The sequence below is a fragment of the Dermochelys coriacea genome, chromosome 4 (assembly GCF_009764565.3).
Source record: "Dermochelys coriacea isolate rDerCor1 chromosome 4, rDerCor1.pri.v4, whole genome shotgun sequence".
Lineage (NCBI taxonomy): Eukaryota > Metazoa > Chordata > Testudines > Dermochelyidae > Dermochelys > Dermochelys coriacea.
This window is the reverse complement of record NC_050071.1, coordinates 27,982,001-28,005,875: the sequence shown is the minus strand read 5'-3', so window position 1 is coordinate 28,005,875 and position 23,875 is coordinate 27,982,001. Positions and strand designations below refer to the sequence as shown.

At 40.0% G+C, this 23,875-nt stretch overlaps 1 protein-coding gene and 1 long non-coding RNA gene across 4 annotated transcripts in view; both read left to right on the top strand.

The window, feature by feature from the left end:
• Positions 1-3,016: 3,016 nt before the first annotated feature.
• Positions 3,017-23,875, top strand: part of EIF4E (eukaryotic translation initiation factor 4E) — a 43,516-nt gene continuing 22,657 nt past the window's right edge. For 2 of the 3 annotated variants that reach the window (XM_043513667.1, XM_043513666.1), the window contains exons 1-3: positions 3,081-3,198; positions 17,115-17,221; positions 20,275-20,370. In XM_043513667.1, the coding sequence (XP_043369602.1) occupies positions 3,181-3,198; positions 17,115-17,221; positions 20,275-20,370 (221 nt within the window). In that variant the 5' untranslated portion in view covers positions 3,081-3,180. Of the gene's footprint in view, positions 3,199-17,114; positions 17,222-20,274; positions 20,371-23,875 lie in introns of all 3 variants that reach the window. The other variant, XM_038398930.2, reaches the window with a different exon arrangement.
• LOC122460001 lies at positions 10,154-14,862 on the top strand. Its single transcript, XR_006281012.1, has 3 exons — positions 10,154-10,323; positions 11,126-11,240; positions 12,034-14,862. It is a non-coding gene; the product is annotated as an uncharacterized LOC122460001 (long non-coding RNA).

Sequence of the window (23,875 nt, the reverse complement as noted above, 5' to 3'; positions counted from 1 at the left end):
GGTCCTGGTGACTTATTGCTGTATCATTTATCAATTTGTTCCAAAACCTCCTCTCATGATACCTCAATCTAGGACAGTTCCTCAGATTTGTCACCTAAAAAGAATGGCTCAGGTTTGGGAATCTCCCTCACATCCTCAGCCGTGAGGACCAAAGCAAAGAATTCATTTAGTTTCTCTGCAATTGCTTTATTGTCCTCGATTGCTCCTTTAGCACCTCAATCGTCCATTGGCCCCACTGGTTATTTAGCAGGCTTTCTTCTTCTGATATACTTAAAAAAAAATTGCTATTACTTTTTGAGTCTTTGGCTAACTGTTCCTCAAATTCTTTTTTGCCCTTCCTAATTATAATTTTACACTTCATTTGCCAGTGTTTATGCTCTTTTCTATTTTCCTCACTAGGATTTAACTTCCACTTTTTAAAGGATGCCTTTTAGCTTCTCACTGCTTCTTTTACTTTGTTGTTTAGCCACGGTGGCTCTTTTTTGGTTCTCTTACTACGTTTTTTAATTTGGGGTATACATTTAAGTTGAGCCTCTTTTATGGTGTCTTTAAAAAGTTTCTACGCAGCTTGCAGAGATTTAACTTTTGGCCTTGTACCCTTTAATTTCTGTTTAAGCATTCTCCTTGTTGAGTTTCCACTGGATTATTTGTATGAGGAAGGTGGGGTCTGTCCATCTCACCCAAAATCCACACATTTGTCAGAAGCCACGATTATCTATGCCACAACATGTCTCCTCTCCCCTCTCACTCCAGGCTCTTCCTGGCTCTGTACAAGCCTCCCCTCCCTCAAGCTTCATCCACAAAAGCCATGCTGTCCGGTCTTCCTCTGTCTGCTGCTGGTCCCAGATATACCCCTTCAGCAGGAGCTCAATAGCACAATATTTTACCTAAATCCTCATAGGCCAAGTTAGGGGATGATGAGGGAAATGTAGAAAACTTTGAGACATAAACGGTGATGGTTTAGCCTCAACCAAATTCTTACACAGCCAGCCACTATGTATCCTTGAAAATAGGGATTTTGTGTGGGGCAGGGATCTAGCATCTCTAGCCACAGCAACAATATATATGTGAAGAGATTTAAAAAATCAAATTCTGAGTTAGCTTCTAAGTATTTCCCAGTGAAGCACAGAAAGCAAAATCTTTCCAAATCCCAGAGAGAAGAGAAACTGACACACTGAGAGGAGATTATTTCCTTCTATTGGTGATAAACACCTTAGAAATATCATAGTTGGGTAGACAGAAAGTGAGACAGACACATATGATAGACTGTCTAAATTTACACATATATTGTCTATCTGATTTTACATAAATAGTATTTGATCAAAAAAAAAACGAGGAGTACTAGTGGCACCTTACAGACTAACCAATTTATTTGGGCATAAGCTTTCGTGGGCTAATACCCACTTCATCGGATGCATGCAGTGGAAAATACAGTAGGAAGATATATATACACAGAGAATATGAAAAAATGGGGGTTGCCATACCAACTGTAACAAGACCAATTAATTAAGATGGGCTATTATCAGCAGGAGAAAAAAAACCTTTTGTAGTGATAATCAGGATGGCTCATTTCAAACTGTTGACAAGAAGGTGTGAGTAACAGTAGGGGGGAAAATTAGCATGGAGAAATAGTTTTTACTTTGCGTAATGACCCATTCACTCCCAGTCTTTATTCAAGTCGAATGTAATGGTGTCCAGTTTGGAAATTAATTCCAATTCTGCAGTTTCTCATTGGAGTCTGTTTTTGAAGTTTTTTTGTTGAAGAGGGTACATCAGCCCACCTAGATATCTGCCTAGTTTTACAACAGGCTACATAAAAAGCACTAGCAAAGTCCGGACAAACTAAAATTTCATGCAGCCCATGACTTGTTTATACTGCTCTATACACAAAACACTGAAATGTAAGTACAATATTTATATTCCGATTGATTAATTTTATTATTACATGGTAAAAATAAGAAAGTGAGCAATTTTTCAGTAATAGTGTACCGTGACACTTCTGCTACTCTGAAACCTGTCATTTTGTATGGTTATGTCTGATTTTGTAAGCAAGTAGTTTTTAAGTGAGGTGAACCTTGGGGGTAAACAAGACAAGTCAGACTCCTGAAAGTGGTACAATAGTCTGGACAGGTTGAGAGCCACTGGGTTAGATAGTCTGTCTGTCTAAGGATATGCAATATAATTGTAGCCGTGTCAGTCCCAGGATATGACAGAGACAAGGTAGGTGAGGTAATATCTTTTATTGGACCAACTTCTATTGATGAGAGAGACAGGTCTAGGAATGGCCCCTTACAACTATTTATGCTAAACAATCTGTTCCACTTGCATTTTGCTGTGAGGCTAGGAGCAGCCTCTCCAGACCTGAAGAAGAGCTGGGCGTGCCTCAAAGGCTTGTCTCTCTCACCACCTGCAGTAAAAGATGTTACCTGGCCCACCTCGTCTCTCTTGGGCACGTCTACACTTAAAACGCTACTGCCGTGCTTCCACACAGACACGACCCCCACCAACGGGAGGGGCCCTCCCCTCAGCACAGGTAATTCCACCCCCTGAGATTTTTCACACCCCTGCGCAACACAGTTAATCTGACTTTATTTTCTAATATAGAGCAGGCCTAACCTGGCGCGCATGTTAGCTTAGACCGACTCTGGGTGTAAAAGAGATGGACCAAGTGCCCATTGAGGAGGGAGTCTCAGCCTCCCCTTGGCTGCGGGCGCCTGTGGTGCGGGCGGGGGAGGCGGGTTGCATCACGCATTGTGACTGCAGACATCCCCCTGACAGGGGGCAGTGTCAAGCCAGACAGCACCGCAACGCCGAACAGGGAGGCGGCTTCCCAGCTCCTGCAGTGACTGGGTCTGGCCGCGAGGGGTCCCTTCCCTTCAGACACAGCCTGGCACGCCCCTGTCTGCCTCCCCCTCCCGCACGTGACTGTCTCTCGCCCGTGAGAGGAAGGCAGGGAGGGGGAGGGGCACTGGCCTCCTCCACTCTCATCCCCCACCCCAGCGACTACAGCTCCCAGAAGGCGCCGCTCTCTCACCTTTCCCTGCCTTGCGCAGGCGCCGAGCCTCTTCAAACGGCCGTAGGCCTCACGTGACCCGCTGGTAGCCAATCGGGTTTGAATCTGATTTTTTATCCGCCCCCTCCCCTCCCCGCAGCGCTTGTGGGCGATCAGATCGATCTAAGATGGCGACTGTGGAACCGGTGAGTGTTTCATTCCTTCTCCCCCGCGCCCTGATCCCCACTCCCCTGAGCACGGGCGGGGGAGGAGGGAGCGCACCCCAAGGGGGGCGCTGGAGAGGGTGATTCCTGCTGGGGCGGGACGGGGTGAGAGTGCGTCGGCAAAGCTCTGAGTAGCGCCCGCGCGTGTAGGGGGACGCGCCGGCCTATGTAGCGGGGGAGGGGATGGTTGGATTCCGAGCTCGTGAGTTAGGCGCGTGGTGGGGATTGTGCCGTCACCACCTGGGGCCCGCCCGGCGCGAGGCCTGGAAAGCAGCGGGGGGGGCAAGGGACGCGAGGGGCGGCGCGTGCGTGAGGTGGGAGGGAAGAGGGGGAAGCCGGCGCGTGATGAAGAGGGGGCGCACGCGGACTAGCCTTGGGGCGGGCGGGGGGCGTTCCTGTGCTGGGGCTATACACCGGGTGGCTGCGGTTCCTGTTGTGCCAGGGTGCGTGCGGTGGAGGCCCGGCGCGTCTCCCACGTGCGCTTCCGCCCCGACTGACACAGGGGAAATAGATAAACACCCCCCACCCCCGCGCGCGCGCGCGCGCGCGTTTGGCCGCCGCACCCCGCGAGGAGCCAACCTCGCCGCTTCCCGGCGGGGTCGTGATCCGCACGGGCGGGACGAGTGGGAGCTTTCGGCGCGCCCCGTGCGAGTGATCTGGGCCACCCTCTCCCGGTCTGCGCTCTCGTGGTCGGGGGGAGGGAGACCGGCGCGGCGCGGCGCGGCAGGGGCCGCGGCGCCGGAAGGTGACCCACGGCAGAGCCTTGTGCCATCGTGACTGCGCCCGCCTCGCGTCCTGCGCCCTGGCCAGGCACGCCGCTGGCGGCGTAGGGAGAGTTACTGTCCGGCGAAATGTCCGTATCGCTCACCACCCTGGAGCTGCCAGGTAGGAAATACATTTCCTGGCCACGGAGGTGTGGGCTAACAGGCTCCCTATTTCCTCCATCGATTTCTCTGTCTCCCCCGGTGTCAGAGCAGTTTGGTAGAGTTTAGCCCTGTATTGACAGCATTCAAATGTAGGTTTCAGAGTAGCAGCCGTGTTAGTCTGTATTCCCCAAAAGAAAAGGAGGACTTGTGGCACCTTAGAGACTAACAAATTTATTAGAGCATAAGCTTTCGTGAGCTACAGCATCCGACGAAGTGAGCTGTAGCTCCGAAAGCTCTAATAAATTTGTTAGTCTCTAAGGTGCCACAAGTCCTCCTTTTCTTCATTCAAATGTAGGGCAGGGAAAGAGTGAAGAGCCATTCGCCGCCTTGAAATTACTCTTGTAAAGCAATCACTGTTCCCTTTCTGGTTTGAAGCATCCAAACTTAATAGGGCTTGTTCCCAGACAAACCCTGGCACGGTAGGCAAGTACATTTCACTTACCGAGCTGCTGCCACATTACTGGGGTGAACTCGCGACTCCTCTTGCGACATCATGTGGCTTTGTACGTATTTTAGTAAATATTTTTGATGTCCTTGTTTCAATTTTAAGTAATAGAACTCCACGGAATATTATTTTTTAGATATTCTTTCAGTCTACCCTTTCTTTATTTCTGTGTGCCATCTCCAGCCATTCTCCATGATTCATGTGATGCCATCTTTGATATACATGCTGATGTATCTCAGGGGATGGTCATCTGCAAGATTGAGTATTGGGGTCTGGAAAAGAAGGTGGGGAAGAGATAAATAAGTCTTGTGTTTTGTTTTTTTTAAAGTTGTGATTTATTCTACTAAGTATTGAAAATATAATTTGAAAGTTGCTAAGTTTACCCATTACCTCTTAAAAATCAAATAAATGTTTTTTTAAAGTATAAGAATCAGTTTACTCTCATTTGACCCAACTGTAAATAAGCTTAACTGATTTTCATAGAGAAACAGAAATACCACTGTGTAAAAGTAATCACTGAACTTTTTTTTACTGTTTTATGGTGAAGTAAATGTAGCTGAAAACATTATAGACATCCATTTCCAATTAATGGCTCTCTGCAAAGGCACAAATTACTTTAAATATAAGAAAACATGAGTGAATTTGTTTGTAAACAGTGTTTTATAGCCCTAGAGAAAGAGGTCAGTGACTTATCCACAGAACAGGAACAGACTAAGCAGCAACAGCATCATTTTCCCCTTGTTGTTCACAGTTTCCTCATGACTTGAGTTTGGGAGGAACTATTTCTAGGGTGAGAGTATCAATGTCTCCATGTTCATTCACTTTTTTGTGAGGGCCACCAAGATCACTAATTGCTGTGATGTGGGCAGCTGTCCAGTAGTGGCTGAACTGACACCAAAAGCTTTGCTGAAGGAACCAAATAGCTGTCAAATGGTAACCACTCTTGGTTACAACTGAACTTAAAGGTAATTTTAAAATTAAAGGTTCCATTGCCTCATCATCGGTCTCCTGCCTGTCCTCAGATTTTTTTCTATTTGCTAAGCCTGACCAGCATATTTCTGTACATAATACGTAAAGTTTATCAAATGACTAGGGTGACACTTGTATGTAGTTGTGTTATAGTTGTGTCGGTCCAAGGATATTGGAGACAAGGTGGATGAGGTAATATCTTTTATTGGACTGACTTCTGTTGGTGAGAGAGACGCTTTCAAGCTCTTGAAAAGGAGTACTTGTGGCACTTTAGAGACTAACAACTTTATTTGAGCATAAGCTTTCGTGAGCTACAGCTGCATCCGATGAAGTGAGCTGTAGCTCATGAAAGCATATGCTCAAATAAATTTGTTAGTCTCTAAGGTGCCACAAGTACTCCTTTTCTTTTCTGCGAATACAGATTAACACTGCTGCTACTCTGAAATCTTTCAAGCTCTTCTTCAGGTCTCTGCCTGCGTAAGCTCTGTGTAAGCTTGAAAGCTTGTCTCCCCAACAGAAGTTGGCCCATAAAAGATATTACTTCACCCACCTTTACTTTCTAGGGTGATAATTGGCTATTTGTACAGAATTAAAATACTATTTGCTGTTGTAGAATTAAAAAGAGAGGAAACTGCTCGTTGGGCAGATAGAAGGCACTTCTGGCATTGGGATTTCAAAATCGGGACTACAAGCATATAAATCCTTCATTTTTTTGTAGTTCCTGTATCTCCCTTTCTAGTGTAACACAGAGCATTTTATGGAGCTAGCAGTTCCACCTTTCTTTCTCCAAGAGCCTTCTGCAGTTGAGGCAGGGAAGGTCTTTTGAGACAGGGAAGGGTGATGCCCTGTCAGGGGAAAGGGTGTTCAAGGGGAATTAAATCAAAGCTAAAGCAACTGTTGCTATTTCAGTTTAAAAAAAAAAAAAAAAAGCCTTTGGGCACCTTTCTTCAGGTTGAAAGCATTTGAGGTACAATGCAAAACATTAAAGCTTATTCAGTGAAAACATCTGTTATCAATGCAAGTATAATTCTATGAAATAATGTCTGTAATGTTAGTGTTGAAACAACTAATTACCAAAACATTTTTGTTTATAAATTTTCAAACTTCTAGAAACTCACTTTTCAGTACAGATACAATACATGTTTGCTATTGAAAAGGGGGGAAAAAAAGAAGAAAATGAAGGAGTTAAAAAGCGTGTTTTTCCACACAATTTTAATTTAGGCCTCTTCTTGTTTGAAAATTATCAGCCTGTTCTACTAGACATTAAAACACACATACTTTGATGTAGATTTCTCTGGAAATATCTAAAGAGCTTAATACAATGCATAAAATGCTTTTTTTGCTAAAGATAATTTCAAAGCTGAGTTCATCCATGCAAGTTACATTTTGTCATGGAAATGAGTATATTTACTTTAGAGTTGTGCACTTGTACATTTTATTTTTGGGTTAGTCAGCGTATATGAATTTGTATTTATTTTACAAACATTGTAAGTTCATAGTCAGAGTTGTACTAAAGATTCAAACCCTAGGATGTGTACTTGGTTTCATACTGATATAGGTGATTTTTCATTTACCTTGCTCTTCTTGTTCCAAAATCCATTGAATTTAATGGTAACTTAAATATCTAACAAGGACAATATATTTCATCTCTGAAAATATAGAAAGACTGTTTTGGTATGTCCCTCAAGCATCTCAAGAAAATGTAGTCCTGTTTTGGACTTAAAGTTAAATTGTATCTATAAGAAAAATATGGTTCTATCAAATCTATGTACTTTTGATCATCTTATATGGATCTGAAGCATGGGCATTGCTTAAATAGGACAACAAGAGACTTAAGGCACTTCATGTGCATTGTCACCAGCATTGTCTTATGTTGCGCATAAGACAGTTTTGGTTTGTTTTTTTTTAAATCAGTAATAGGGGACGTATTATTGAGAATTGACTTAGAGTATTGAAGTCCTCCGTGGTCACCTCTGGCTGGCTCTTTATGATCATACAGCTTGCCTCAGAGATCAAGTCCACACACATGAAGTCCTGAAGATTGGACTTAAGGTCAGCAGAATTGTTGCCTGGCCATGGACTGCCGGCAGCCACATGGTCATCAGCAGTAGTAACCCAGTGACACTTTTAGTCGCCTGGAATACAGTATAATATGGTCATGGACATTCGGCTCTATGGACCCTCATTGTCTCTGAATGTTCTTTTTAATAAGAAAAAGACTGTACAAAACACTAAAGAAAAAGAAAAAAGTCCCAATGTTAATGCTTTGGCAATATTTCAGGGGTTTTAACAGCCTACAGAAAATAACTTTAAAAATAAAATTCTGCCATTCCAAACCCATGAATGGTTTGGATAAATAACATAAGATAATTTGCATAATCTTGTACCCGTCCATCTCTCAAATTGCAAGCAGGTTTCAGTGTGGGATTTTTCTTTTACAATTTTGTTCTTATTCAGTACACTTAAATATATGTGTATTCTTAACAGTTGCATTTGTATAGTTAACTAATTCCACATTTAAAAGATCCGATCTTGACCTGAAACTGTGTCTTAGTTGAAACTTCCGTATCTGTTCTGCCATTTTTAAGTTGGCTTGTCGCATGCTGTGAGTCAGCTTTGGTAAGGGTCCCTGGAATAGGCTTCCAAGAGAGGTTGGGGAGAATCCCTGTCATTGGAAGTTTTTAAAAACAGGTTGGACAAATATCTGCTAGGGATGGTTTAGGTTTATTTTGTCCGACTTCAGCTCAGCAGGGTGGACTTGATGACTTTTTGAGGTTTCTTCCACTCTATGGAAATGGCAGACCTTGTCATGATTTACATAAATTAAAAAATATGCCGCTGAATTAAGGCTTGGAGTTTGTTAGTGTATGCACTGATATCAAAACAGCTTCTAATTTAAGGATATATTTAAAGCTTTTTCGTAATTTTGACACTCCTTTTATTCTATGGAAAAGAAAATTAAACTGCAAAAAAAGCTCTGACTTCTGTTGTTAAACCTGAACTGCTTTAGGACAGAAATTGGCCTTAATCTCTCTGTGACTAGGCATTTCTAGTGTCATTGTGATCAGTGACCTGCTACTGGGAGATTCCCACAGTATTCAGGCATAGTGTGATGAATTAGGCCAGTAGTTCTCAATGCGGGGTATACACAGATTTTCCACGGGGTACATCAACTCATCTAGGTATTTGCCTAGATAAAATGCACTAGCAAAGTCAGGACAAACTAAAATTTCATACCAGCAATAACCTGTTTGTTCTGCTCTATATACTATATCCTGAAATGTAAGTACAATATTTATTTTCCAGTTGATTTATTTTATAATTATTTCATAAAAATGAGAAAGTATTACTCAAATTGCTTAATGTGCTGTGACACTTTTTTAATGTCTGATTTTTGTAAGCAGGTAGTTTTTAAGTGAAACGGAACTTGGGGGTTCGCAAGACAAATCAGACGCCTGAAATGGACACGATGGTGTGGAAAGATTGAGAGCCACTGAATTAAGCAGTTTGTTCATTATATTTTGCTTAAATATATTGCTGGTATTTCCCAACTGGGGATCAGTCTCAAGTGCAGTTGTTTAATGGAGAGATATAGTTGTAAAAGAGTTTAAGAACATAAGAACGGCCATACTGGGTCAGACCAAAGGTCCATCTAGCCAGTATCCTGTTTTCAGACAGTGGCCAATGCCAGGTGCCCCAGAGGGAATGAACAGAATAGGTAATAATCTAGTGATCCATTCCCTGTCGCCCATTCCCAGCTTCTGTCAAACAGAGGCTAGGGACACCATCCCTGCCCATCCTGGCGAATAGCAATTGATGGACCTATTCTCCATGAATTTATCTAGTTCTTTTTTGAACCCTGTTATAGTTTCTATCATAAGCTAACTTAAAAATTCCACGCTAACTTTCTGAAAAAGTTTAGTCAGAAACGTACTTGTCATACTTTTCCTTTAGACCAGAGGAAAAGTTCTGGTCCATTTTTTTAGATAATCATCCGGATGGTTTGAGTTAGTTATAGAACGAAAGAAAAGAAAGAAATTGGAATTTCACAATTGGAAAGAATAGTGATGTTTTTAATGTTAAGTTTTCTAAAGAGTTTTGTAAAAGGATGTCCCAGACAGCGTGATCTAAAACTTTAAATATCCATTAATCCTCAGTGAGAAGCAGTGCATAGGACCACCTGTCGGTTGGGTTTTAACAGCACTTTACATGTAATGTAAGTGCTATTGTAAACATTGAGTGCAAAACTTTGAAGTTATTAGATAAAGTAGGAACGTCTGCAGAGCTTCATGAAGGTCTCCCTAAACAACATCAGCTCTAGGAGAGATGTAGTGAAAGTTGTAAGAAATGTAAGTGTTTGTAGAGAGGATTACATTGTGAGAGAAATATCCCCTTACTTTCATGCCCTAGCTATTTTAAGGTTTTCTACTTACACATTTAAACAAAAACCTCTATTTATTCCTGAATCACTTCTCTCTTGGAAAGGAAAAACTTCTAAATTGAGTTTTCATTTCTTGGAACTTTCAACTTTTTAAACATGCTAATACAGACGTTATTGTTTTAGAAATTCAAAATGTGCATTATTCATCTCTTTGAACAACTTTTGTATCACATACACATTACATAATGTTTAAAAGGTACTTTGTCACATTATTTAATCACTGCTTCTTAGAGCTCAACTTTTCATAATTGTGCTCCGTACATAGTTTGCACAAATTGGATGCATTATGGAAATTACATACAGATGACCAATTTAGCATCTAATAGGTAACTTTCATATGTGGTTATAAAAATGTAAAATTGTCTTTTATGTTTAAATCATAGAGCTTGTTTTTGTTTTTAACTTTAAACTAATAACATTATGATAGTTACTAAACAGTGTTCTGACTTCATTTTCATGTGGTGAAAATGTAGTATCAACTTCCATTTATTAGTTCTATTTAAGTATTACAGCCTTATGATAATTAGAGATACTTGATTTTCCCAACCTTACTTGAATTAAACAGATAATTATGTGTCTGAGATGTAGCGTGAAAGAATTGGGTGACAAAGACTATCCTAAGGAAGAGAGTACTGTAGTTAAAGCACAGAAGTCCTAAATTTTCTGATTACAATGTTGGCTCAGATATTGGCTTAATTTTGAAATGATATATGTTCATGATTAGAATCAATTTGAAAATTTCTGTTTCAAGAGCCTTGCTTTTTACTTTAAGTTTAATGTTTTAACTAGTCTGGGTAACTTTAGACTAGTGAGTCAACAAAGAAGAGATTTAACATTTTTGGGTATTGGTTGGAATCATTATCTAATTGTTTGCTAGCTTTAATAATTTAATCAAATTCAGTTTACATCCATTTGGAAACTCGTCAGAAGTTCACGACACGAAATACCATTATGTTGACAGTGGCTCGAATCTATAATATCTAAAGTGAAGCCCTCTTTAAGCCTGGTCCTCCAACTCATGAGACTTCCAGCAAACACCAGTGGCGATGTTGGGACTAGTAAACAAGATCATTTGGAACCCTCTTACCTATTGACTATTGAAGAGACTTACCTTATCCCCATATGCAGATTCCATGTTCCAGTATTAAAGGGACCAGCACATCACATGCTGGCACATCTCGTGTAAGCAGGAAGTTTGGTATCACAGGGCAACCACTTTGTGCAACTAGAAACATCCACAAAGGTATTAACTTTAAAACAATTCTGAATACTTTGTAACTTGCATCTTTTAGCCCTATGAAGATTGCAACTTAAGTATTGGAAAAAGTGCTGCTCGCTCTCAGGTAGACATAATCCTTTTTTAAAAAAAGCTATGGAAGCTGTTATAACTGTTGCTGGATGGAAGCCAAAAAAAAGTTGGTTTCTTAACTTCTTGAGGGAAATGTGTTAATCTTCATTTAGACCCTTTATTTATTCCTGGAGGGCCTTCTTTCTGTTCATGTGCTTCCTTGCTACATAATCTCTTGTAACATCTCACTAGGGCTTTAGGTAAGGTCATATTCCTGTTGTTACTGCTAGTCGCTTTCCTAAGATATTTGGTTAAGAAAACGTATATGGTTAGGATAGCCATTCCCTTATACATATAGTTCAGTAGCCTCAAATCGCTTCCTCTTTTCTTCCTAGTGCTTGAATAATTGCACAGTTTTTCTTGATTATTATTTTTTTCGTGTATCACGGTTAAACTCCTAGACTATGCAATTAATTTAAGCGTTTTAATAAAATTTTGCCTGTGATGGTATTAGTTCAAGCTTTAGTGTTCAAACGAATAGCTACAGAAAGATGATGAATGATCATATAATTAGATCAGAACCAGCAATTCTAGTGAACAGCTAGCTTTAAAATAGAAGAATTCCATTTCTGAAAGTTATGATCCTTTAATTTTGAAGTATTCTAACACTAAACACGACATCCTAAAATACTGGTTATATGTCTTGTCTGCCAGTCTTGGTGTTTTGCTTTGTTTTGGTTTTTTCCAGGAAGGAGGGCCCCAAGAAGTACTTAAAATGGAAACTTATGTATGTTTCATTGTCTGCTTAGACATTCCTCACCTATACTTAAAAATTTAGTACTGACATCTGCTCTAATCCAATGAAATACATAGTTGAATCTTGGTTCTTTTAACCTCAGCATAGTGCCTTTTGCTGTGTGTGTTTAAGTGAATTCTTTATATTTAAAGGTTTGTGGGGGTTTTTTTGTTTTGTTTTTTGAGCTAAGTAGTTTTTAACTGTACTTTTTGGGAGTTAGTAATTGTGACAATAGTAATTCTGACTCTTTCAAACTATCTTACAAATCTTGTCTTCCAATTTTGTTACGGTAAAAGCTTTTGCTGATGTCCATGTTCTAATATGCGTCTCATTACATTGGAAACTATTCAGCAGCTGTTCCCTGGGTCAGAGGGCCGTGTGGACACACACCTGTAAGTTTTGCAAGTGATGGTAGCAGCCTTGATGAAGATGATGGAATCCAATAGACAAAGCCTGTTTTAATCAGATGCTTTACACTTAACTAGAAAATCCACTTAATGCAGGAAATACCTAGGCCATCTGTTTATTCCCAGACATGTGTAATAGGGACTGTAATTATGCCCACTTGGGATAAAAGTTACAGGTGAATATCCAGTGGATTTCTCTCTTCTGCTGTGGAACTCTTAATTGCCAGTGTGGTTCCTGTGAATCTTTGTGACATCTGTACTTCGAAGAGTAGTAGATGCAGAAGAAACTTCCCAAGATACAGAATCCAGTTACCATGTATATGTACTTGATATCTTTTTAAAACTGAATGGGATCGTTCTGCCAAGTTTTCTAGGAGATGTTGATGTATCTGATTGTCTGTTCAGAAACTGTAATATACGTAGTGAGTACCTTGAGCTGTCTACTACAGTGCATATAAGAGGAACAGGGTTGACCCTACAAAGGCTTCCAATTTAGCAGGTAACCAAGTTTGGATGTACTACACTCCCCTATCTGTAGATCTGTGAAAAAACTAAGAAAACTAGAGAAGGCAGATCTTTAAAAACCAGTTTATACCCACTTGCTCATCCTAAAACAAATTTCAGGTTTGAGAAATGCATTTAGTAATTGATAACATTAAAATGTTTTTGAAAATCTCATTTTAAATATGGTATTTTAAAAACTACTACTGCTAATGGTAACTTTACTAATAAAATATTTTAGGATGCTAGCAGTATGAGGATTATGGGAGTTTATACTAATGAATAACTGGTTTTAACAATCCAGCTGAAAGCTCTAAGCAACTTTTACAAAATAGTCTTTAAAATCTGTATTAAAGCAGATTTGCAATTTGCCATAGAATTCCAATTTTTGTAAGATGTCTGCTGCCAGAAATAGACTTGGAATGCCAATTATAATTGGATTTAATATACTACACGTTTGATTAATAATGAAAAATGCTTCACTGTGTAAACATTCAGTCTGATGGTCTGAGCAAAGGGTGGAATGTGAAAGATCAAAAGAAACTGTAACAAGTAGCATTAACAAGCAAAAACTAAAATTGTTTTACCCCAAAGTAGCTCTTGCTGTTTTGCTCAACTCGATAGCATTTGTACTGAGCATAAACTGCTCTAGTTGAGAGTTAAACTTGTGTACCTGAAATTTATCCTCAACTCTGCTTTGAAGCAGAAACTCTGCTTCCAGTTTCAAGAAATAGATTAATTTTTGCAAGTGATAGCATACCCAGCAGTGTTTAGACCTGATGGCATGTCTTGTGTTGCATATCTATCTCATAGCTTGATTAGTTTTTGAGGGAGTCATGTCATCCTGTGCCAAAAGGATCATAGTTGGCTATTGCAGGGCCTTTGAAGTGAGTGAGTCATTGGGACACTTGTGAATGACACCTTGAGATGGGCTGGGCTGCATTATCACTAAAGTGACATTTTTTTAAATGTTCACGTAAGTTACTTGGTATCACAATTGCTCTAACTAAAAATATATAATTGGATGGGCTGTTGGGTGGAGTGGGATGTCTTATTCAGTTTTGGTCCATACATATGGTATCTATAAATACAACAAGCAAGTAAGATTTCTAGCACATGCATACATAATATATTTTTCTAAAGCTATTTAAAACTTGAAGTTGCTTGTTATCACTTTCCTATTCCATTCCTAGTTAGTCTTGTATTCATCCTTCTAGCCTAGGTTACACTGGACAACTAGAAAAGTAGGTGACTAGTCTAGTGGGTTTAAAAAAAAATTCTTAGATCTTATTTTTTAGCTATTTAAAGAGCTGATTGCTTAGTGGATCTGAGTAGACTGCTCGATAGGAATATCTACGGAAAAACAGTAAGTTTTCAAAATTTCCTGTTATACAATAAGTATTAAAACAGTCTTGATGAAGACTTCATTAGTGTTTGCAGAATTCTGGGTGGTCATAATTTTATTTATGTGTAATAAAACAGCAGTGAAGTACTGTGAACAAAAGCCAGCATTATTTCAAGATATGAAACCCCCCCCACCCCTGCTTCTAGATGATAGAAAAGATTTTGTTGCTAAACTATAAAACCTAAGATTACATCTGTTTATGAGAGGACATTTATTGTTTTAAGCTTGTTTACTTTGTGTATTTGACAGCATTTGTGTGTTGGCCATTTCACTGATTTTTTTTCACTCTGTGGGGTCTTTTACATGGCTTCAGGAGAATTTTTTTAAAAATTAAAAACTCTTAAGTGCCATTTGTAAACTACAAAATGATCGAGAGGCTAACGGGGGAGGTGGGAGGTAGCAGGGTGTAGTTCCTGAAACTACTAACGCTTGAATTTTGACATGATTTAATGGAGTGCCCCTTTTTAAAAGAAATTGTCATGTGAACCAGATCCGGCAACAGAATCTAAAATAGAATACTCCTTTGCATTTTGTAGTGAAGTCTATTAGTTAGTATATGACTAATTTCTTATTAACGTATTTTCTAAATTAAGGCAGGAGACAGTGCTATCTGTCTGTGGTGTATTTGAATCAGCAGTGAAGTCCTAAATATCAGTGCCTCAACAGTGGTTTTCTGTGTAATCCATCTTGTTGTTCAAAGAGCATTCTAGGTAAGATATGGTACTAACATAATCTCATACTGCTTTAAACATCACAAAATGCTGCCACTTCATGTTATCGCTTCAGATCCACTCCACTTCTCCTCAGTGTTCCAGTAGCTCAGAAGCTGCTGGGCTATGAATAACTTTGAGAGGTGGTTTCAGAGTAGCAGCTGTGTTAGTCTGTATTCGCAAAAAGAAAAGGAGTACTTGTGGCACCTTAGAGACTAACAAATTTTATTTGAGCATAAGCTTTCGTGAGCTACAACTCACTTCATGTTCAAATCACTTCCCTTCAGGTGGGGTGGAGGGATTGAACCAAGGTGTGTCTCATCCTGAGTGAGTACCCTAACCACTGGGCTAAAGGTTATAAGGAGGCTGCTGCCTCCTCCTCATGCAAAACAGCCTCCCGGAGGGTGGAAGTAATGCTTTGAGAACACATACAGGGTCTGTCCCCACAGGCAAGTTGGCAGTGGAATGGAACACCTACTTTTACATGCTTTAGGGATCATGGTGGGATTTATGCATTGTGTACATACCCAGAGGCAGAAATTTAGGGTCATAGGGGACTTTTACAGTGAAAATTTAGGCACCTAGGGATTATATGTGCCTTCAGGGTTACACTTAGCGGGGATTTTGAGGATCTCAGTGGTGCGTAACTCCCACTTCAGGTGCCGAAGTCCTTTTGACTTGTCATGGCTGAACTTAATCTACTTCTGCACTGCTTCTCTTTGATCAAGACCACAAAGTCTAAAATTTTACCTAGTTTTTAAATCCTCTTTGTGCTACTGGATTTAGGAATCTAGAATATTTTGACATTGTGGGTAGGGTTTGTTTTTTGTGTGGAGTATGACTAAAGTGCTCGTTATTGTGCAGAATCAGCTGTACACAGCTTTGTTTGCGCTAAATGTAGAATGAGCTGTCTTTCATCCCCTGTCTTTTGAATGTTACAGCATGGATTGCAAATTGGGGTGGGATGGAGAGATAGCAGTAGCTGCTGGAAATGCTTTATTATGTTTCCTAAAGTTCTGAGGGAATGACTTTAATAGCCACAATGTCATGTTTGAAATTTTAGAATTAAATGACAAATAAGCTTGAAGAGCAACACACATCCTGAATTCTTTCTTCTCTACTCGTGTTTTTTCCATGTTCTATTTTAAATTTAATAAATTCAGTGTATATTTGAAGTCTGTAGCACTTTCTCTAAAGCCAGTGTAGGATAATATTTTGAATCAAGGTGTCTATTGTAGTAGCAGGTGCTAATGGGTAACTTAAACTCATTGGGAAAGGTAAACTTCAAATCTGAGAATTACTTTTAGTTAACACTACACTGCCATTTAGGGCACACATTTCAGCTCATACTTACTTACTCTGGGAGTACAGGCATTGGAAATTATCCTGTTTTGAAGTTCAATACTTGTAGTATTTAGTCCCGGCTGCAGTAGTTTGAGAATCAAGTATCTCTCTCAAACCCTTAAGGCTAGAAACAAGTTGCACAACTGCTTTGAAAGGCTGGCAATCTCTACTTTCCAGGGATAGTTCATTAGATTCCAGACCTTAAAATCAAATCATTCTAATTATCCTTTTCCTCCTTGCAATTCTGATGTTATGGAAATCAGTGTTGTATGCTAATGGTTCTAAAACTATAGTGCACCAAGCTCATTCCTGGAACTCCCAATTCTTAAAGACAGCAGGCTTTTGTGTCTTCTGGTAGTTTGTAAAATAAGCTGCATAAACCACATTGAAATCCAAATGGAGCTGGGAGGAAGCAAAACAGCAAGCAAAATTACATGAATTTTTGTGGTCCAATATCTTGTGACTTGCTAGGGTTTACGAGCATGTTGAATAGATGGGCACAAATACTTGCAGGACCATATGTGGTTTTTATGCTGTGATCCTGGACTGCTACAGAAAAAAGGTAGGGGAAGCTAATTCTCTGAAGTATACTTAAGAGGGTGGAAGCTAAGTGTTGCAGAATACAGTTGAAGACACACATTAACAATTTTGCTTTTCTTTATACAGGAAACCACTCCCAATCCTCAGACTTCAGAAGAAGAGAAAACTGAAACAGCACCAACTCAGGAGGTTGCCAGCCCTGAACAGTACATTAAGCATCCACTACAAAACAGGTGAGCCATGTTCTTCTGTTACCAGGCTTTGTAATTCTACAGGTAAATATGCCACCTCAAAATTCTCAATTGCTATTTTGTCAAATAATTGTGTTTTTTATAAAGAAAAGCTTCATTTTTTTTTCACTTCTAACAAGTCTTTTCAGTGACCTCATGAAGAAATAAAAACCCAATTGTACTGGTTCTGAGTTCATCTTCTATTGTAATTGAAACCTTTTATTTGTATTAATGATAGTGATAGAGTAGCTGAGACCTCTTCCCTCTGTATATTTTCTTATTGCAGCCAGGAGGCTCTGAAGGTGGTGGGGAGAGGCAAAGTTCTTCCTTCTATCAGTCAGAGGCAGGTGGAGTTTCACATGTATCTGATATCTGATAGTGCTGACATCAAAAATTGAGCCCCTCCCAAGCAGGGTCCAGAAGTGCACCCTGATAGAAATCTCTCCTCCTCCCCCCCCTCCCCCCCCCGCCCCACTGAGTAGCAATGCAAACTATAGGGGAATCTGAGGCACACATAGTATTCATAAAAATAGTATCAAAATAATTCCCACTTGGTCACCGTTCTTACTGAAATATTTCGCAATTTCAACATTTTGCTTTATTCCTGGAGTTGTATTTAAGTCTTTGGCTAAAATATGCATCAGATGAGCACTGCACCCATTTAAGTTTCAGATTCCCTTAATTATTTTCTTCTAAATTTCTTCTCATCTTTGCTACATTTGCAGCATTTTCTGTGACACAGCTATATGCGTCAAGCTTGAATTTTTCTTCAGTTTGTTACAGCTTTTATTGCTCCTTTTAAGTATTCTGCTGTATGGGTATATCCTGATATATCAATTGGTTCTGTAAGATGGACAACCCCATCTTCTGTTGACATGGACAGACTCTCTCTCCTTGATCATTGTGTACATTGTTCTACCCATCAAGACTCAGTTGACAAATTTCCTATCAATGTTTTCTGCACAGTGTTCAATTTCCTCCTCATACCTTGTATCCAGCAATGTCTCTTCTGCTGGGTGGAATGTAGCCTGGTCATAATGATTGAACCATGTAAATTAAATTTGTTCTGAACAAGATGAGAGGAGAATGTGTTGCATAAATGAACCAAGTAATTTTTTCCATCTATGAAGTCTTGCTGGAATAGTCCTGATGATGAATTCATCCATGGTTTTCCTGGATATTGAAGTTCTTCTTTTTTGATGCAGGTAATTTACTGTTTGACGTAGGTTTAGCTGCAGCACTGCTGGTGGTACCAGCATATGACTCTAAAGTGGTAGATCTTGCAGATAGGACATAAGGGGTTATGAATGTCTAAGTTGGACACTGAAACAAAATGGTAAAGAAGTCACTCTTTCAGTGAGTATTACTCAGTGCACTGCTTTGAAAAAATGAGGTTGCAAATGAAAGATTTCTCCTACTGCAGCTGTTTGTATCACCGTTTAAATTACATAATTTATTCTAAGCCCAGTTTTATAGGAAAAGTAATTAACAAATTATAAGGATTATCTATCTATTTAAACCCTTCTCTAGTCATACACCAGTGAGCTTGAAAAAATTTTAATTATAAAATTCATAAATGCCTAATAAAACTACTTTTAAACAGGAAGTCTTCACCTACGCTGTTTGATTATACTGAGCAATAAAAAAAATTCAGTAGTAACTGTAAAAATGTAATTGATAAATACTCTCACAAGAAACATACCAATTATATTTTGAATACAAACATTTTGAAATTCATAAATAATCTACCCAAAACACAAATTTGACAATCTAAGTTGTCATTTCCTAGCATAGTAAAATGTGGTAGGATGTCCATAAGGATGGTGGAGCAATAAGTTTGCTAACCAGTTGATCCAGATTTCTCAGACACATCCACATCCTGTTCAAAGTCATTGCCTTCTGAGGCACATTTTTCAGGTTTCAGTCTAACCAGGCACTGCATCTCCTTTACATGTGGCACATGTTTTGTGTTTTACCCAGAGATATAGGAATTTCTTGAAAATATTCCCGAATAGGGTCTTTTTTGTGACCTGTAGCCATGGCAGTTTTTCCCCCTCCAGTTCTTGGGTGTTGAAATCACCCTAGAGGCTGCACTCTGAAGAGTGTTCTCTTCTTCCCACAGTGTCTTGCTTAGACACCAGTGTTGCTCTTTTCTTGTTGTGAGATTGCACTCACCCGAGTAGAGCTGTGATGAAATGTTTCATGTTAGTGTGCCTTTAAATTTTAATCTGAAGAGTACAGGAAGTGCAAACAAATGAGAATTTGAAGTACAATAAGATAAGGCAAACATTTACAGATTACCTTTAAGATTTCTCATTAAAGCTTGTCATCAGTAAGTTTAAATGTCAGCTTCATTTTTTAATCTCTAATCATTACAATATATCCATGATCGGGGAAGTGCTTCTTGGCATGTGTGCTGAGACAAAATCATTTTTCTTCTAATCTTCCATCAGAATCTATCTGAAAGAGATGCCTAGGTGAAGGGGACAAAGGACTCTAATCACATAGAGAAGAGGTTTCCAAACTATATCTGACCTTGATATTCCATCACTTCGTGGCAGTTTTAAAAGAAGGTGGTATGTGAACCTGTAAAGTTTGGGAACCACAGACATAGCGTACTCCTAACATGAACCGTCAGCAGTCTTTGGCAGATTACAACCAAGAGTCCACTTCGATGTACAAGGCTGCTGTTTACATATAAGCGCAATTAAAACCTTGTTGTGAAGCTCAAGCAAATGGTCATTCAATCATGAATGTAACACTGATCACTTATATAAAACCTTTCAAAAAGGATTTTAAATAGCTGTACGTTGGTTAGGCCTCGTAACACTCCTCTGTGTTGAGACTCGGACTGTCACTTTCCCAAGATCCAGAATTAGAATTCAAGCCTATTACTCTTCTGAATTTCTCCTGCCACCTAGGAACTGGTACTGAGGTTCATGCTGTTATCTCAGTGGCAGTGTATCATCTTCTCTGTACTTGTTATCCAAAAAGTGTACTCAAACCTCTTCGGTACTGACTGACTTTTAATATACAGTATATCATTTTATCTTTAGGTGGGCACTCTGGTTCTTCAAAAATGACAAAAGCAAAACCTGGCAAGCAAACCTTCGTCTGATCTCAAAGTTTGATACTGTTGAAGATTTTTGGGCGTAAGTAAAACTTTTAATCTACCTACTAATCCTGTGGAATATTGGGGAAGTATCTTGACGTTCGTCTCTGTATTAGCAAAAAGGTACTCATTAGCTACTAACTAAATGTTAGTTTCTGGAGTGTAAATTGGAATTTGTCTCAACAGTTTGGGGTGGATGCCTTAATCTTCAGAATGAGAAGCTTTTTCAAAAAAACAAACTTGTATATAAATTATTTCTTGGGTTTTTTGGTGGTTTAAACCTATCAAATATTATATTACTGCTTGCATGGATGGGATGGAATTGTAATTGTATTGATAAACAGATTTGTTCTGCCTTGAAATCTGATATTGCAATGCATATAGGCCTTAAGGTTCGAACATTGGCTTTTTACATGTAGACTAGATTTTTAGACTAGATTTTCAGGGTCATAAACAGAATTAAATTGAAGCCTGAATTCGGCTTTAGTGTAATGTGCACAATATCCTGTACCTGAAAAGTTTGGCCAGAAATTATTGGTGACTTTTGGTGCCCAACTTGAGGCACCTTAAGAGGGGTCTGTTTTTCAGAGGTCAGGTGCTTGTTGTTTCTGAAAAACAGGACCCCTTTAAAGTGCCTCAGGTTGGACACCCAAAAATCACTTGTCGCTTCTAAATATCTTGGCCTTGTTATGCAGATTTTGAAAATACCTTCCCTGTTTATCAAGCAGAGTGAGTAGAAATAACCAAGCAAGTTGTATGTATGAGGGATATTGGTGTATTGAAGATATGTTAAAGCTCTTATTTGTATAACAGACTGATACCGGGCAGAGTACCATAGATCTCAATGATACTGGGGAAACCAGACATTTGGAAACCAACTAAAACCTCCCCACTGTGCCACATTTCCCCTCCCGTGTGAAATTGTCTTGGTTATCCAAGGATATATATTCTGTCACATGATTGGTACCATGAATCTCATAGGAATTAAGCAAAACAGGAAGTTTCAGAGCATTTCGAAAGAGGGTAGAGGGAAAAGCATTTCTATACTGAATGCCCCCAAAGTCTGTTAGTGGCCAGGCTCCAATAGCAGCTCCTGAGCCATAGACATGAGCTCTGTAATGATTTTGGTTCCTATGGGTTGCTTTTACTGAAATTAAAGAGGCTGTCTTTAAGTGTCTTGCATGTTATGTAAATGGGGACAGTGCATTGGGAAAACGGAGGAAAAGAGTATGTGCTTTGAGGGTGGGGTGTGGTTGAAGGAGGGAAGATATATTGGTGCTTAACCTTTTAAAAACACTGACTCTCCACTTTCTGAGTAGCAGGATCACTGAGGATTTTGTTGGCTTCTGCCCTGTGGGTGTGAGAGCTGGGAAAACTGGAAAGTGATAACATGAGGTGGAAAAGGTGTTCTTTGTTGGTGTGGGACACTCATGGGAATAACAAGTGGAAATAACAGTTACTGGGATGCTAGAGGGATTGTATTATAACATGATTATTAGACAGGAGAGTGTTTGTGTGGATCGTATGAGGAAAAATCAGTGTGCATGGGTGGCTTACTCTAGGGTTTGTTCAGGCAATCAGCTTTGGCAGTTGCATCATAGGATGGTTGTCAAGGTTGAGAAAACAAGCTTGGAACCTGGAGATCTTGGATGATGTGTGTGGGTCAGTTGTGTGAGCTTTGGTTTCTCAGTGCTGTTGTGGTGGACAGAGAGACAATGATCCCACTGGTCTTGCCATTTCTGGGGAAGCAGTTTTTGACAGATGTAAACCCTGTCCTGATTCGTGCTGTTAATGTGTGGTTGTGTGCTAATAGTTGATAATGGATGAGTTTGGGCATGGATGTCTGACGTTATTGATGTAATCTGGCACCATAGAGCATTGTTGCAAGCAAGGTCCTGTAGTGGCACCAAATATTGTATAAAGGGGGTCAAATCAGGTGTCTAAGACAAGGTTATGGTTTGCTGGTTATGATTATGCTGTCTATATGTATGTATAATTTTTGTAGTTAAAGTTATGAGTATTGGCTCTATACTGTCTGTATTTCAAACTTATGCTACGCTTCTGGACACCCCAGACAAGTTGGTGTCAGCTCTGCCTAGCCTGCTTGATGACCCATTAAGGACCATCAGCTATACAACTGAGAGGAGGCAGATACGCCTTGTGACTCAGCCAAGTATGCAGGGACTTGCCCGTGTGACTCCAAACTCCATTTTGCTGTAATTTTCCACAGGAAGAACAAAGGTGTTCTGACAGCTGGAAAAGACTATAAAAAGTTGATGCTTCATCTCCATCTTGTCTTCAATCCTGCTTGATTTGAACCTGCAGTTTATTCTATCACTGCTACAAGCCTGGGTCTGGGGCATCGTTACGGTATCCTGCTGACTACGCCACTGTAATGATGCTGGTTCTGGCAGGACCCAACTGAGAGTGCCACTTCAGGACAAATTGCTTCAAGCAGGGCAGTTACAGCCCAAGGCTGGGGTTTTTCCACCTCTAAGGCAAATCAAACCAGCCAAACAGAGCAGACTCTGGTCTCACCCCATTGGCTAACCACAAGTCACACAAGCAATTCCCTTAGACGCTCCACTTTCCCAGTATCGTCACCAGTGCCACTCATTATGGGGACAAATGGTTAGGAAAACCAATACCCCAGTAAAAGAAAAAAGGTTCTCTTGATCCCAAAGGACCAAGCCCCAAACCCAGGTCAATATACAAATCAGATCTTACCCACAAATCACGCTGTTGCCAATCCTTTAGAATCTAAAATCTAAAGATTTATTCATAAAAGGAACAAGATATAGATGAGAGCTAGAATTGGTTAAATGGAATCAATTATATACAGTAATGGCAAAGTTCTTGGTTCAGGCTTTCAAAGCAGCAGGTGGAGAGTGCAATCTAGCTTTTTGGTGCTTAACCAGGACTGAATATAGGTAGTCATGGACTACAAATTAGTGAAGTCTTCATTCCTTATTCTAACCTCTGTACAGCAGAGAATGTGGAGACAGCTGTCACAGTTTCAGGGATTTCTCCCTCAAGCTGCACGCAGGGGTTCCTAGTCAGGTCTCCAACCATCACCTGTTTCTGGATAGGAACCCTTGTCTCACTCCCTTCCACCAGGGGTTTTAAGGCTACACAGCTGCCTGCCTTACACTGTGATATCCTCAGCAAACCAGTCTGCCTAAAGGCCAGCGCCAGTTCCTTGCTTCCTCTGGGGGTTATGAACAGTGTATTGCGAGCAGTTAAGTTACCCCACAGCTCTTTCTAAGCAAGCACCTTTATTAAGGTAAAAGCATTACAGAGAAAACATGTTCAAAAAAATAAAAATTCAAGTGCTTCCTCATGTCAATTCCATTGTAGGGGTGCATGCTTGTCACATGCACTGGTGCTGGAAGTTTTACCCTCAGTGATCTCTGTAGGGGACGAGCTCTGACGCCCTCTTGAGTGGCACACGTATGCACCAGTATAAGGGGCACCATCGGCTCCTCTCTCCCTCAGTTCCTTCTTACCACCAGTGACAGTGCTGGAATGTCTCCTTGCCTCAGCAA